The 13,013-nt window shown below is 42.2% G+C and overlaps 1 protein-coding gene across 1 annotated transcript in view; it reads right to left on the reverse strand.

Moving 5' to 3' along the window:
- The window catches only part of chb (CLIP-associating protein), a gene marked incomplete in the record, with an annotated part of 81,481 nt that overhangs the window by 63,345 nt on the left and 5,123 nt on the right, over nt 1-13,013 (reverse strand). The window contains 3 exon segments of the mRNA XM_074108611.1: nt 876-1,052; nt 4,003-4,103; nt 11,592-11,783. Of these exon segments, the coding sequence (XP_073964712.1) occupies nt 876-1,052; nt 4,003-4,103; nt 11,592-11,783 (470 nt within the window).

Raw genomic sequence — 13,013 nt, forward strand, 5'->3', positions numbered from 1 at the left:
TTTAGGTAATGTTAAGTTTGCATCGGCCGAAGGGCCAAAAACACATAGTCTTAGGAGCTCCGCTGAGCGGAGCTCCGTCAACAATGCGTCTGTGTCGATTCAAATTGGGAAAATAACTTCAGAAAAAAACTAAAATGAGAAAAAAGCACTTGGGGAAAAAATTTGAATGGAAAGAATGGTATCAGAAAAAAAAGATTTCGCGGATTATTCCCTCATGTTACCACCAATTTGATATCAGTGATAACAGGTGGGAATTTTTTCCCCACCTGTTACTACTGGTAACTAATGGGAATAAAAATTCCCATCTGTTACCACTAAACTAATTGGTGGTAACAACTGGGATTTTTTTTCCCAGTAGTTACCACCAATTTCTTTAGTGGGTAAGAGACGGGAAAAAAATTACCACCACATTCATTTTAATTTTCAGCAGTTTATTGTCAACATATAGTATTCTATTCAATATTTAGATTGGGCTCAGAAAACCAGCGTTACTGCACATAATGTGCGGCAACACATGCTGAGTGGAGACCCTTTTTGGTATCCTGCCGTGTCACCTAGTAACATAGTTTTAGTGCTAGTTCTAGTCTTAGTTTTAGGTGGTACTTTTGGAGCCAAAATAAACTTTTCTTTCTTTCTTTCTTTCTTTCTTTCTTTCATTTATGGAGTTATTTTATCTTATCGCGAATATTTTTCTCATGTTAACACTAAAGTAATGGGAGTTTTTTTACCAGTAGTCACCACTGAGTACTTTAGTGGTAAAAGATGGGAAAAAATTCCCACCTGTTACCACTGGTAAAAATTGGTGGTAACAGGTGGGAATAACCCGATTTCGCAATAAAATATACTGCGGCTGAGACTCCGATTTGTAGACTCACGTGTCTAGCAGCGTCTGTATGGTCCGCACGGCCTCCTCGCGCGTGTGCGGCGCCTTGTGCTGCGTAGCGGGGGTGAGGCGCGCCAGCAGCGCGCGGGGGGGCGCCGCCTTGCTCTCTCCGAGCGCGGCGATGCAGACGCGGGCCATGTGCCGGACTGCTTCCTTGGTATCGGCCAGCCTGGGTAAAGACACAGTTAAGTGACGTTATTTTACACGGAATAGGAAAAAGTACAGGAATGAGGGCTATCGTTTTTTGTCTCGCTAGATGGCGCACTGTTGCGTGAGGTTTTTAAGTATGGCTTTCAAAGTCTGTTATTACGGGCGTGAAAACAAAGTTTAGATTAAAATCATATTTAATACAACTTAAAACCGTACCATAAAAATAACGAGCATGCCACAGTGTTGCATAGTCCCCGTTTTGTTCGGAAAAAAGGGAGGACAAAGTTTTCCGAAAGACAAAACTGTCTCAAAACACAGACATTCATTGCCCCGGAACGCATATTTGCCATAATTAATTTCAGATATTGCAAAATATTCGCAAAATTATTCTAATTATAAATAAACCCGCGTAGCTCACCCAAAAACTATGAGATTTGACATTTCGGAGACCTCACGCTACACTAGCGCCTCTAGTGGCGAATTCATACGCGATAGCCCTCATTGTCATAAGTCCCTGTTTGCAATGAAACCAGTGTCGCAAGAACTACTCATTCTCTCGACTGGTTTCGGTACAAACAGATTATGTCTATTTTTTTGATAAATGATGCAGAGGTTGTAACAGATAAATATTTTTTTTCTTTCTTCTATATAGCCAAGTAAAGTTGCGTGTGATATCATACCTATGTAAGTACACTTTTTATCAAGGAGTGACTGTCAGACAAAACAGAATCTCAGAATTCTCAAACATCCAAGGAAATGTTGTCCTTATTATGGTGATAGAACGCGAAGTACGTCTTTGTACAGCACTTATTCAACATTCGTTCTAATTTCAGATTAGAGGACAGTAATGGAGTTACAAACAACATTGCCTGGCCATGGCCAGCAAAGTGACTGCCTGTTGTTTGTCTGGGGTTTTTTATTGACTATCTATCTAGCGAACAGGGATTATCCGCCTCGTATCTCTGGATGGCCTCGATAACACTCGGCCATCTATAACTAAATTGAAAATACAAACTGAAATAAAGATGCACAGAAAAAACAGAAAAATAAGACCATCACTGGGAATCGAACCCAGGTCCTCGGTAATCCCTCGGGGTTCGATTCCCAGTGATGGTCTTATTTTTCTGTTTTTTCTGTGCATCTTTATTTCAGTTTGTATTTTCAATTTAGGTTTTACGGGATGACCGTAAAAGTAAAAATTCGGAATTGAAATAAAAAATACAAAAAGATTCCAAAAAACCAATCATCTATAACTACTCGGTAATCCCCTATTTCGCGGCCTTTGCAGTAATGTACTATTTTTATTTAGGAACCCACTTGTCATCAAATTAATCTAATTAAACTGTATCTGTTTCATATTGTTTACAGCAAACGAAATTATAACAAATAAAATTATTATAAATGAAATGATGGGAAACGAAGCGATACCTACGATAGGCGTCGCCGTTAGGTCGCCTGTAATTTACAGTTTATCGCGGGTACGCGAACCCCTAGGGGTTCGCTTTTCGACGGTAGGGGGTTCGCGACAAGGTTTACGTGATGGTGGCTGCAAGACTGGCAAGATGATTAAGATTGGTTTTGGGAGTATTTTTTATTTCAACACCAAATTTGTTACTTATTTGTTGTTGTTTGTTTCAGTTTGTATTTTCGTTGGCAAGACGATTCTTAGATTCTTACCTATATTTGTTACCTTTTATTAAAATAAATAATATACATTATATTATCATGATGACTGAAATAAAAATAAACTTAGTTTCTCCAACAGCCAGTTTTATTACTTTCTTTGGGGGGGGGGGTAGGGGTCCGCTGTCGTCTAGAAACTTTTAACAGGGGTACGTGGAGCGATAAGTTTGAGAAACCCTGGCTTACATCTATATCTACCTCGTAATCCACGAACCTACGTCGACATTTAAACCGCCATTGTTATACGACACGCCTGGATGGACATCTAATGATGTCATCGACAGTAGCTTGGAATAATAAGGAATGGAGCTCGATATAATGACATTAAAAAAAAATTATAGAGGTGGCGTGGCGTTGTAATAACATTCCCAAGGAACTGTGACAAGTAGTCATATGCGCCCTCTGCTGGGCACAGGTTTCCCAAAATGAGATGGCTTGGGCTGCAGTCCCACAGGGATCCAGAGCCGATTGGGTACTTCACACTAGGATAACGGCAACTTGTCCTTCCGTTTACACTACCTTTTCCTAAATTTATTTTATTTATTTATATTCAGGATAAGGTTGGACGCCAAAATTTTGTGAAGGGCCGCTGAGCATCTTAGGGCGTTTTGGATACGAACGTTAATTTCATCTTGCCTCTGGAAAGCCTAGGTATCGCTGGCTGGATGAAGTCCGAAAAGACCTGTGCGACATGCAGGTGGCAGACTGGCGCCTTGTTGTACAGGATAGGAACAATTGGCGGAGTCTTGTGTCGGAGGCCAAGATCCACTTTGGGTCGCTGAGCCGGCGAAGTAAGTAAGTAAGTATATTCAGGATAACAACAGACACAAATGTAATACAGGGAACATACAACCACATCCATTAAGTGCTTAAATGTGTCATCTAAATAATCCGTTACCCTACTTATATAAGTGAGAAGTCCCAAAATGTGCTTCTCCCAAAATATACTTTTGTTTTGCTATCCTGTTTCCTGAACCACCAGTTCCCAAGGTTCCCCCGTTGCTGTCTTCCGGGCATACGGGTGTCATGATGGGAGACGGATTTTTCGACATACGGATGCCATGAGAACCGGGTGTTTTGACATACTGATGCGACGAGAAAGTGGTCTTTTCGCCTACGGTCATCTTAAAAAACTGTTACTTTGGAACGTTATGTTTTGAGAATGGATGTCTTGGGGAAACGGACAAAACGGACCGAAACGCGGCGTGTTATGCTGTTGGCCTTGGTCCTTGATCACTCCAGAACGGTCCTTCCATGCTTGAAAGCCTTCGTTATCTGTGACTGACCTGTCAATGACGTGGGGCAGCACGCCGGGCACGAAGTGTGAGAAGTCTGTCCCCAGCCGCTCCGACAGGGCCGCTATCGTTTCCAGCCCGTTCTGGGCCACCTGGTAACACAACCACACATTATACAAGGCTCTTGGATTCAGCACATTCGGCACGGCCAGCCAAAAGTTCGGGTTGACCCGACTAGCACACCCGAAAAACTTTTTAACTCTCGCGGAAAATCAGCGCTGCAGGCGTTTAGCGTGTCAGCATAATGCTGAGTCAGCGACCATTTCGCTTCGAGCTTTTTCCAAGCAAAAAAAAAAAATTGAATAATAAAAATTCAAATTCAAATCATTTATTCAGTAAATAGGCCACAATGGGCACTTTTACACGTCATTTTTTAAACTACCAGCGCTTTCGGAAAGACCATCATTGCCAAGAAGAATGCGCCGCAAGAAACTTTGCAGAAAGTCATTTTTTTATAATAATATAATTACAAATAAAATACTTAAAAACTACAGTACACAATTATAGAAAAAATTACAAAAAAAAAATACAGGGATGTATGGGGTCCCTTACTTACAAAACTAAACACCAACTATATCTACGTTCAGTGGAAGTGTAGAATGCTTCCACCGTCATAAGTTTTAAAAATAATAATAATAATAATTTAGTTCTGAAATATACATTTCAGGTCAAGTAACCATTAAACTTTTGGATTCCGAAGGCAAGGCAAGCTCACGTCTGCCGCCCATTTACTAAAGCGTTCCCTAGTTTAGTTTAGTTTATTTAGGGGCTGTTTCACCATCCATTGATTAGCGTTAACCGACAGTTAAATGTGATGCCGTCTCCGTCTATTCGAACAAAACAAATAGAGACGGCATCACACCTAACCGCCAATGAACACTAATCAATGGATGGTGAAACAGCCCCTTATTCACTCAACATAACAATTACATTATATAAATACATTAAGTCAGATTATATAAGAATTTATGTTGAAATCGTCAAAAATTTTAAAAATAAGCAAATAAAAAAAAACAATCAATAAAATACAATGTCAAAATAAATTAAACTAGATGAAAACCCGGCTTCGCTCGGGTAAAATGTAGACTCATAATGTTGTCTGATTTTTTTTTTGCCAGTGTAAAGACTGTCGTACTTATCGAAAAATCTGACGTATATTCCCAGCCTTAATATTATCACAAACGTACTTTCACAGCTAACCTACGTATCGGTATTTCACGTAGATATTTCTCCTAAATCTTATTTGCCCAAATAACTATGATGTCTCCGTCTCATAATCAACCCATATACGGTACGATTCGTCTGTACGATCGATCTGATGAAAATCGACGAATCGTACCGTGTGTGGGGCCTTTAAGAGGTCACAATGGAGAACGAAATATGAACCTGTGACATGTGATGACGTGACACTAACGCTACTTTGATGTGATGATATTGACATGTTTACTTCGCAACGCCATTATATGCTTAGTAATTTATTCAAGTTTATATTGAAAATACTCGATAATCCGAATTTTCCGCCTACAAGTTGTCGATTCGGATTGACTAATTTTTTACGCTCTTCAATTTGATGTGCATTTCGTTCGAGTCTACCGTACCCCTGACGAAATCTATATAAATAAAAATGAATCGTAAAATGTGTTGCTAAGCGCAAAACTCGAGAACGGCTGGACCAATTCAGCTATTTTTTTTTTTTCATATCATCGTTAAAGTCTAGGGAAGGTTTTTATGAGGAGAAAAACTGGAAAAATTGCTGGGAAAAAGAAAATGCGAGTATGGAAGTGCGGTAATTAATGCATCACCTGTGGGTTTTAGTAAAATGCGGAGTGATGCGAATGTTTGCTACTCAATTTTATTTAGGCGTTTTGTTTTATTAATCCCCCTTATTTTGCATTTGCATGCTTGCTTGCTTGGCTGGAAGATGTTTGGACCTATAGTGTCTGAAATAGGGACGTTTTCTTCCATTTTTTTTCGTACACTACTTTTTTCGTTTAAAGTGGAACGAAGATTGCCGAGTAAATGAGTTTTATGACATGAGTACCTTAATACTACCTACTAAATAATAACAAAAACAAATTTAAATGAACTGAAATAATTTCCTTGCTCACCCGCGACCTTACGAGTGTAGTGTGGTGGTGGTGATGGATGGGTTTGTGTGATTTGTGTGTGTTCTTACAGTGTGGAGGTGGAGGAACTGCATGAACACGCATATTTTGCATAAGCTTAGCTATCGTAAGGTCGCGGGTGAGCAAGGAAATTATTTTAGTTCATTGATATGGACCTCCGCAAAGTAACGCCTGATTCAATAAATTATTTAAAAACAAATTTGTTTACGTTCCTCAATTTACATTGACTGGTTGATTTATTTTGTGTTTTGATTTAATCTATTTATACTCATGCCACCTATAAGACGAGGGCGAAGCAATTTGGGTCGAAGAACTCGAAATGCTACAAACCAAGATAATTATCAGAGTAATCGAACAGCCCAGCAACGTCAAGAGCGAAATGAAATTGAAAGGATTCGGATAGCACAAACCCGTGCAGAGCGTAATGAGCTGAATGCAGCTAATAATGTTGTAAGTTTCAATCGAGCTGCTTTCAATTACAATGTTACAATTGACTACAGTGCCTGCCTACCAATGCGTTGCTATTGGATCTATGAACTCAGTTTGCCCACATTGTAAGGCATTGAAGTACAAAAATGAAGCCGCTGGATTGTGTTGCGCAAATGGCAAAGTGAAATTAATACCATTGGTGAAATTAATATATATTATATATATTTAAAGTACCCAAAAAAATCTGTTCTGATATATTAGGTAGTGAAAATTAATAATTTCATCATATGCGGCATCATCACCAGAATTTAATTATACAGTTAAGTTTTCTACATCATTATATTTAGTGTAGATAGCCTAGATTTCTGTAGACTTGCTTGCTTCCATGCTCGCTTGCATGCTTGCTAGCATGCAAGCTTGGTTACACGCTTCCATGTTCGCTAGCGTGCATGCTTGCTTGCATTCTTGCATGCCTGCTTGCATGCTTGGTTACATGCTTCCATGTTCGCTAGCGTGCATGCTTTCTTGCATGCTTGCTTGCATGCATGCTTGGTAACATGCCTCCATGTTTGCTAGCGTGCATGCTTGCTTGCATGCTTGCTTGCATTCTTGCATGCCTGCTTGCATGATTGGTTACATGCTTCCATGTTCGCTAGCGTGCATGCTTGCTTGCATGCTTGCTTGCATGCATGCTTGGTTACATGCTTCCATGTTCGCTAGCGTGCATGCTTGCTTGCATGCATGCTTGGTTACATGCTTCCATGTTCGCTAGCGTGCATGCTTTCTTGCATGCTTGCATGCCTGCTTCCAAGCTTGCTTGCATGCATGCTTGGTAACATGCCTCCATGTTCGCTAGCGTGCATGCTTGCTTGCATGCTTGCTTGCATGCTTGCATGCTTGGTAACATGCCTCCATGTTCGCTAGCGTGCATGCTTGCTTGCATGCTTGCTTGCATTCTTGCATGCCTGCTTGCATGATTGGTTACATGCTTCCATGTTCGCTAGCGTGCATGCTTGCTTGCATGCTTGCTTGCATGCATGCTTGGTTACATGCTTCCATATTCGCTAGCGTGCATGCTTTCTTGCATGCTTGCTTGCATGCTTGCATGCCTGCTTCCAAGCTTGCATGCCTGCTTGCTTGCATTCTTGCATGCCTGCTTGCATGCTTGGTTACATGCTTCCATGTTTGCTAGCGTGCATGCTTTCTTGCATGCTTGCTTGCATGCATGCTTGGTAACATGCCTCCATGTTCGCTAGCGTGCATGCTTGCATTCTTGCATGCCTGCTTGCATGATTGGTTACATGCTTCCATGTTCGCTAGCGTGCATGCTTGCTTGCATGCTTGCTTGCATGCTTGCTTGAATACATGCTTCCTTGCGTGCTCGCTTGCATGCATTGTTACTTGCATGCTTGCTTGCATGCTTGCTTGAATACATGCTTCCTTGCGTGCTCGCTTGCATGCATTGTTACTTGCATACATACTTGCTTGCATACTTGGTTGCATGCTTGCTTGCATGCTCGCTTGCGTGCATGGTTACTTGCATACTGGCTTGCATGCATGCTTGCTCCTCGCTTGCGTGCTCGCATTGATTCCTCACTATAAAAAAAGTACATGGCTAATAAGGTAACACAATATAAATTGATTTTAAGGCAGAACGAAGTTTGCGGGGCCAGCTAGTTATTAATATAATAATATATAAAGATTCGTCCTCAAGGGGAGTTGTCAAGAAATCAAATTATATCGTGTAACACTGTAAATGTTTGTAGCAATGTTTGGCTCTATGCTTGGCTCTGTTCGGTGTTCAGATTACTTCAGATCCACGAATTTAAATATGTCAATGCTCAAGTTTATAAGTACTTTGAATAATTTAGATATTATTTATAATGCATAATAATAAATAAAATGGCGACTGCTATGTGGGATGTTGACTCGACGATCATTGTCCCGATAATCGTTTCGGCAAACGGTCTAATAGCGAAGAGTCTCGACCAACATCTCAAGAGGCTCTCGCTAGATGGCTGGATCAAGGGCCAGATACAGAAGGCGGTACTTCTGGACACGGCACGCATCGTCCGGAGGTTCCTCACTCTGCGGCCCTGGCCACCGGTAGCTTGGCCCTACCCCGTTACCGGCGGCAAACTAGGTCAGGTTTTTATAATATTTTATTTTGTATGTACTCTTCTGTGTTTTACTTTTTATAACTATTTTTTTTTAAGTAGCCTGTATAGTGTCCCACTGCTGGGCAAAAGCCTCCTCTCTTGACCTCCACAACTCTCGTTTATAACTATTATAAAAACCTAATCCTAAGAATGAAAAAAAAAAACATAATAAAATAAAACCTAAAATTATTAGATTAGACCTACCTTTCTCAAGCTATCCCAATGTAATCCATAATTATATCACTACAAGCTATAACCACCAATACAACACTATCGATACAGATCTCAAGGCGTACTGACGCACTAGGTAAGTATATCAGAAGTCTTATTCTGTTACATTCATCCCATACAACTAACAACTTATCAGCCGCTGCATTCGCTGCGTGAGGATGCGTTACGAAGAATGTGTTTCATCATCCCAGCCTATATACGTCCCACTGCTGGGCACAGGCCTCCTCTCAGAACGAGAGGGCTTGGGCTATAGTTCCCACGCGGGCCCAGTGCGGATTGGGAACTTCACACGCACCATTGAATTGCTTCGCAGGTTTGTGCAGGTTTCCTCACGATGTTTTCCTTCACCGCAAAGCTCGTGGTAAATTTCAAATGTAATTCCGCACATGAATTTGGAGAAACTCAGAGGTGCAAGCCGGGGTTTGAACCCACGACCCTCTGTTTGAGAGGCGATAGGTCAAACCACTAGGCCACCACGGCTTTTTGTTGTAGAATGTGTTTGCCATGAACGAGTAGAAACGGTTCATTTACCTATCACCGCACAGCACATCTTTAGTGGAATCAGCTGAGCGGAGCGAGGCGAGGTGAATGAAACGTTTCTATTGGTTCACGAAAAACATCCTCTCACATCTCTGGTGGAAACGGTGGAAACCTATCCTCGGTCCGACGTGCTTTTTTCACTAGAGCTGTGCTGTGCGAGGAGAGATAAATAGGTAAAGCGTTTATATCGGTTCAGAACAATCATAACTCGCACATCTCTGGTGGAGACGCAGGCTTACGCGCGGTCTTCTAAACCAGGGTTCGCCGAACTACGGCACGCGGGCCAAGTCCGGACGCGGAAAGAGAGCGGGAGAGCCCACAGTCCGGCCCGCGATTGGGTCCGATTTTATAAAGCTACAAGTAACTAGTAATTAGTTTTATAAGACCCGACACTGACGGTAATTGGTCATAATCATAGATAGCCACGCATGAACATAATCAACACCAAGTACGTTCCTTATACGTTACTCGTATCTAGGTACCCCCTGAAGACTAAGTCTACTTAACTAATGTATTACCCCCATGACCAGCCAAAGTCTTGGCCCGCACGAATTTACATTAAGTGCTGTGTGGCCCTTGAGTCAAAAAGCTTGAAGACCCCTGTTCTAAACGATGCCTTTTATACACCAGTGCTATCTAATTTGTTTTTTTTTATTATGAGAGGGAGAAAAACGAGCAAGCGGGTCATCTTTTTTTTTAATTCGACTAGATGGCAAACGAGCAAGTGGGTCTCCTAATGGTAAGAGACCACCGCCCATAGACACCTGCATCACCAGGGGGATTGCAGAAGCGTAGCCAACCTAGAGGCCTAAGATGGGATACCTCAAGTGCCAGTAATTTCATCTGATGGGGAATGATCACCACCGCACATGAGTACCAACTACTCAAGTCAAGAAAAGTCATTGGGTATGTTATCTCGATCAAATTTCTTTCTTAGGATATACGAAAGCACTTTCTATCCTTGCAAGCCCCTCGCTGGCAGAATACGCGCATGCGCAATGAGCCGCGTCGCCGCAATCAGGACGTGTATGATGCATGTGACGCGCCGACATACATACCGATTACACACACATACACAATTAACATCGGCATTTTTATTGAGATAATAATGACACATATAATTCAAGTAGCACCATTTCTGGAAGGTTTATAATAAGTCGTTATGACTTACGTCTTTCTTTCACAAACGAAGGAGCCGGTATTAAATTTAGTGTCCCAATTGATGTCATGTTTAAATTCTAAACATCTTTTTCAGATAACTTAACACTATTTTCAATTTAGCTACGGATTTTAAAACTTATGAAAATTTTACAGTAAAATTTAAAATGTGATGAAAAACGAACGTGTGTGATGAAAAGTTTCTTGCGGCGCATTCTTCTTGGCAATGATGGTCTTTCCGAAAGCGCTGGTAGTTTAAAAAATGACGTGTAAAAGTGCCCATTGCGGCCTATTTACTGAATAAATGATTTGAATTTGAACACAGTGCACCCCACCTCAATCGGGATAGTTTAGCGACACAACCGCACCATAGCGACCGACCATGATGTTTCCTCCGTTGTGCCAGGTCATTACGGCCTCGAGCAGCTGAAGTCCGTCCGTAGCGGCAGCGCCTCCTCATATATTTATGTCAATAAATTGTTTAGTGTGTTCCGCTACCCAGTACTACCTCTAATGTGTAGTGTATCCCACTACTATCGGGATAGTTGAGCGTACCAACTGCACCATAGCGACTAACCTTGAAATTGCCTCCATTGAGCCAGGCCTCAGGCCAGGTCGAATGGCGTCCGCGGACCGGGAGACGAGCTGTCGGTAGGCCTCCAACAAGATGGAGCGACGACCTGGTTAAGATCGCGGGATCGCGGTGGATGCGGAAAGCACGAGACCGGTCTGAGTGAAGACCCTTGGGGGAGGCCTATGTCCAGCAGTGGAAGTCATTCGGCTGACATGATGATGAAGCCAGGCCTGCATGGCTTCAAGCAGCTGCGCAGCCACGTCTTGCCTGACCCTAAGTTGCGTCGCCAACTGCCTCTAATGTCTAGTGTATCCAGCTACTATTGGGGTAGTCGAGCGTACAAACCGCACCATAGCGACTGACCTTGAAGTTGCCTCCATTTAGCCAGGCCTGCATGGCCTCTAGCAGCTCCGCGGCGACATCCTGCGTGATCTCGGGCTCGCGGCGCACCAGCGTCGCCAGCTGGTCGCCGAGCTGTTGCCGCAGCCGTAAGTCCGGCCGCAGCAGCAGCGGCAGCGCCGCCTCCAACGAAGTTGGTTGGGGGTAGTGAGCCATCTGGAAGGAGTTGTTGTTACAACAAAGAAGGGAATAACGCACAAGTAGGGTTTATAATTTACGTTACTTTGCGGAGGGAACACACATTTGTTGCAAGACGTAACTATAGTAAGGTCGGGGGAAAAATAATTGTTTAAATAGATCATTGAGAATTTATGTTCTAACTTTACCAACTTGGAAAATTGACAACCCACAACTCTGTAATTTCAAAGTTCAATATCTATAAAACGGCTGAACCGATTCTAATGACGCTAATCTAAGAAGCACACACACACACACACACATACATCACGCCTGTATGCCCAAATGGGATAGGCAGAGCAGAGCACGCGAAACGTTACCGCTTCGGAGCCACTTTTAGCAATTTTAGGTTTTAAGTTTGACAATAAGGGTACAATAGTGACAAGTTGCTAACCTGTCACCTACGGTATACCTTAACCTATATCCTCAGTCGCCTCTTACGACATCCACGGAAGAAATGGAGAGGTGTAATTTGAACCCAACACCACACGTGTAAGAAGAAGCACCTAACAAGCACCGTAAGGAAACTCGCTTTCAAGTAAAAAAATCCACATCGAAATAGGACGTCCATCTATTTGAAAGCTACGATGCCACAGACAGACAGTGCAACACAACAACAGTGGTGAACAGTTGTGTTGCTCTGAGAATGAACTCTGGTTGAGTTCGAAACGCATCAGTGTAGTGTGGTGGTAGTGATAGTTAAGTTTGTGTGATGTGTGTGTTCTTACAATGTAAATATCATAAATATAATGGGACACTTGACACCAATTGACCTAGACCCAAACTAAGCAAAGCTTGTACTATGGATACCAGGCAACGGATAAACATACTTATATAGATAAATACATACTTAAATACATATTAAACATCCAAGACCCGAGAACAAACATTCGTATTATTCATACAAATATCTGCCCCGGCCGGGATCGAACCCGGGACCTCAAGCTTCGTAGTCAGGTTCTCTAACCACTTGGCCATCCGGTCATCATAAGGAGGTGGAGGAGCTGCATGACCACACATTTGTTGCATAAACGTAGCTATCGTAAGGTCGCGGGTGAGTAAAGTAATTCTTTTAGTTCATTAAATATAAACTCTTTCACATTAATCTAATACCTAAACAAGCAATTCTTGTATATATAAATACTAGCTTTAGCCCGCGGCTCCGCCCGCGTAGAATTCGGTTATCGCGCGCTGTTCCCTCGGGAACTG

Source organism: Choristoneura fumiferana, chromosome 27, assembly GCF_025370935.1.
Source record: "Choristoneura fumiferana chromosome 27, NRCan_CFum_1, whole genome shotgun sequence".
In the NCBI taxonomy this organism is placed as follows: Eukaryota; Metazoa; Arthropoda; class Insecta; order Lepidoptera; family Tortricidae; genus Choristoneura; species Choristoneura fumiferana.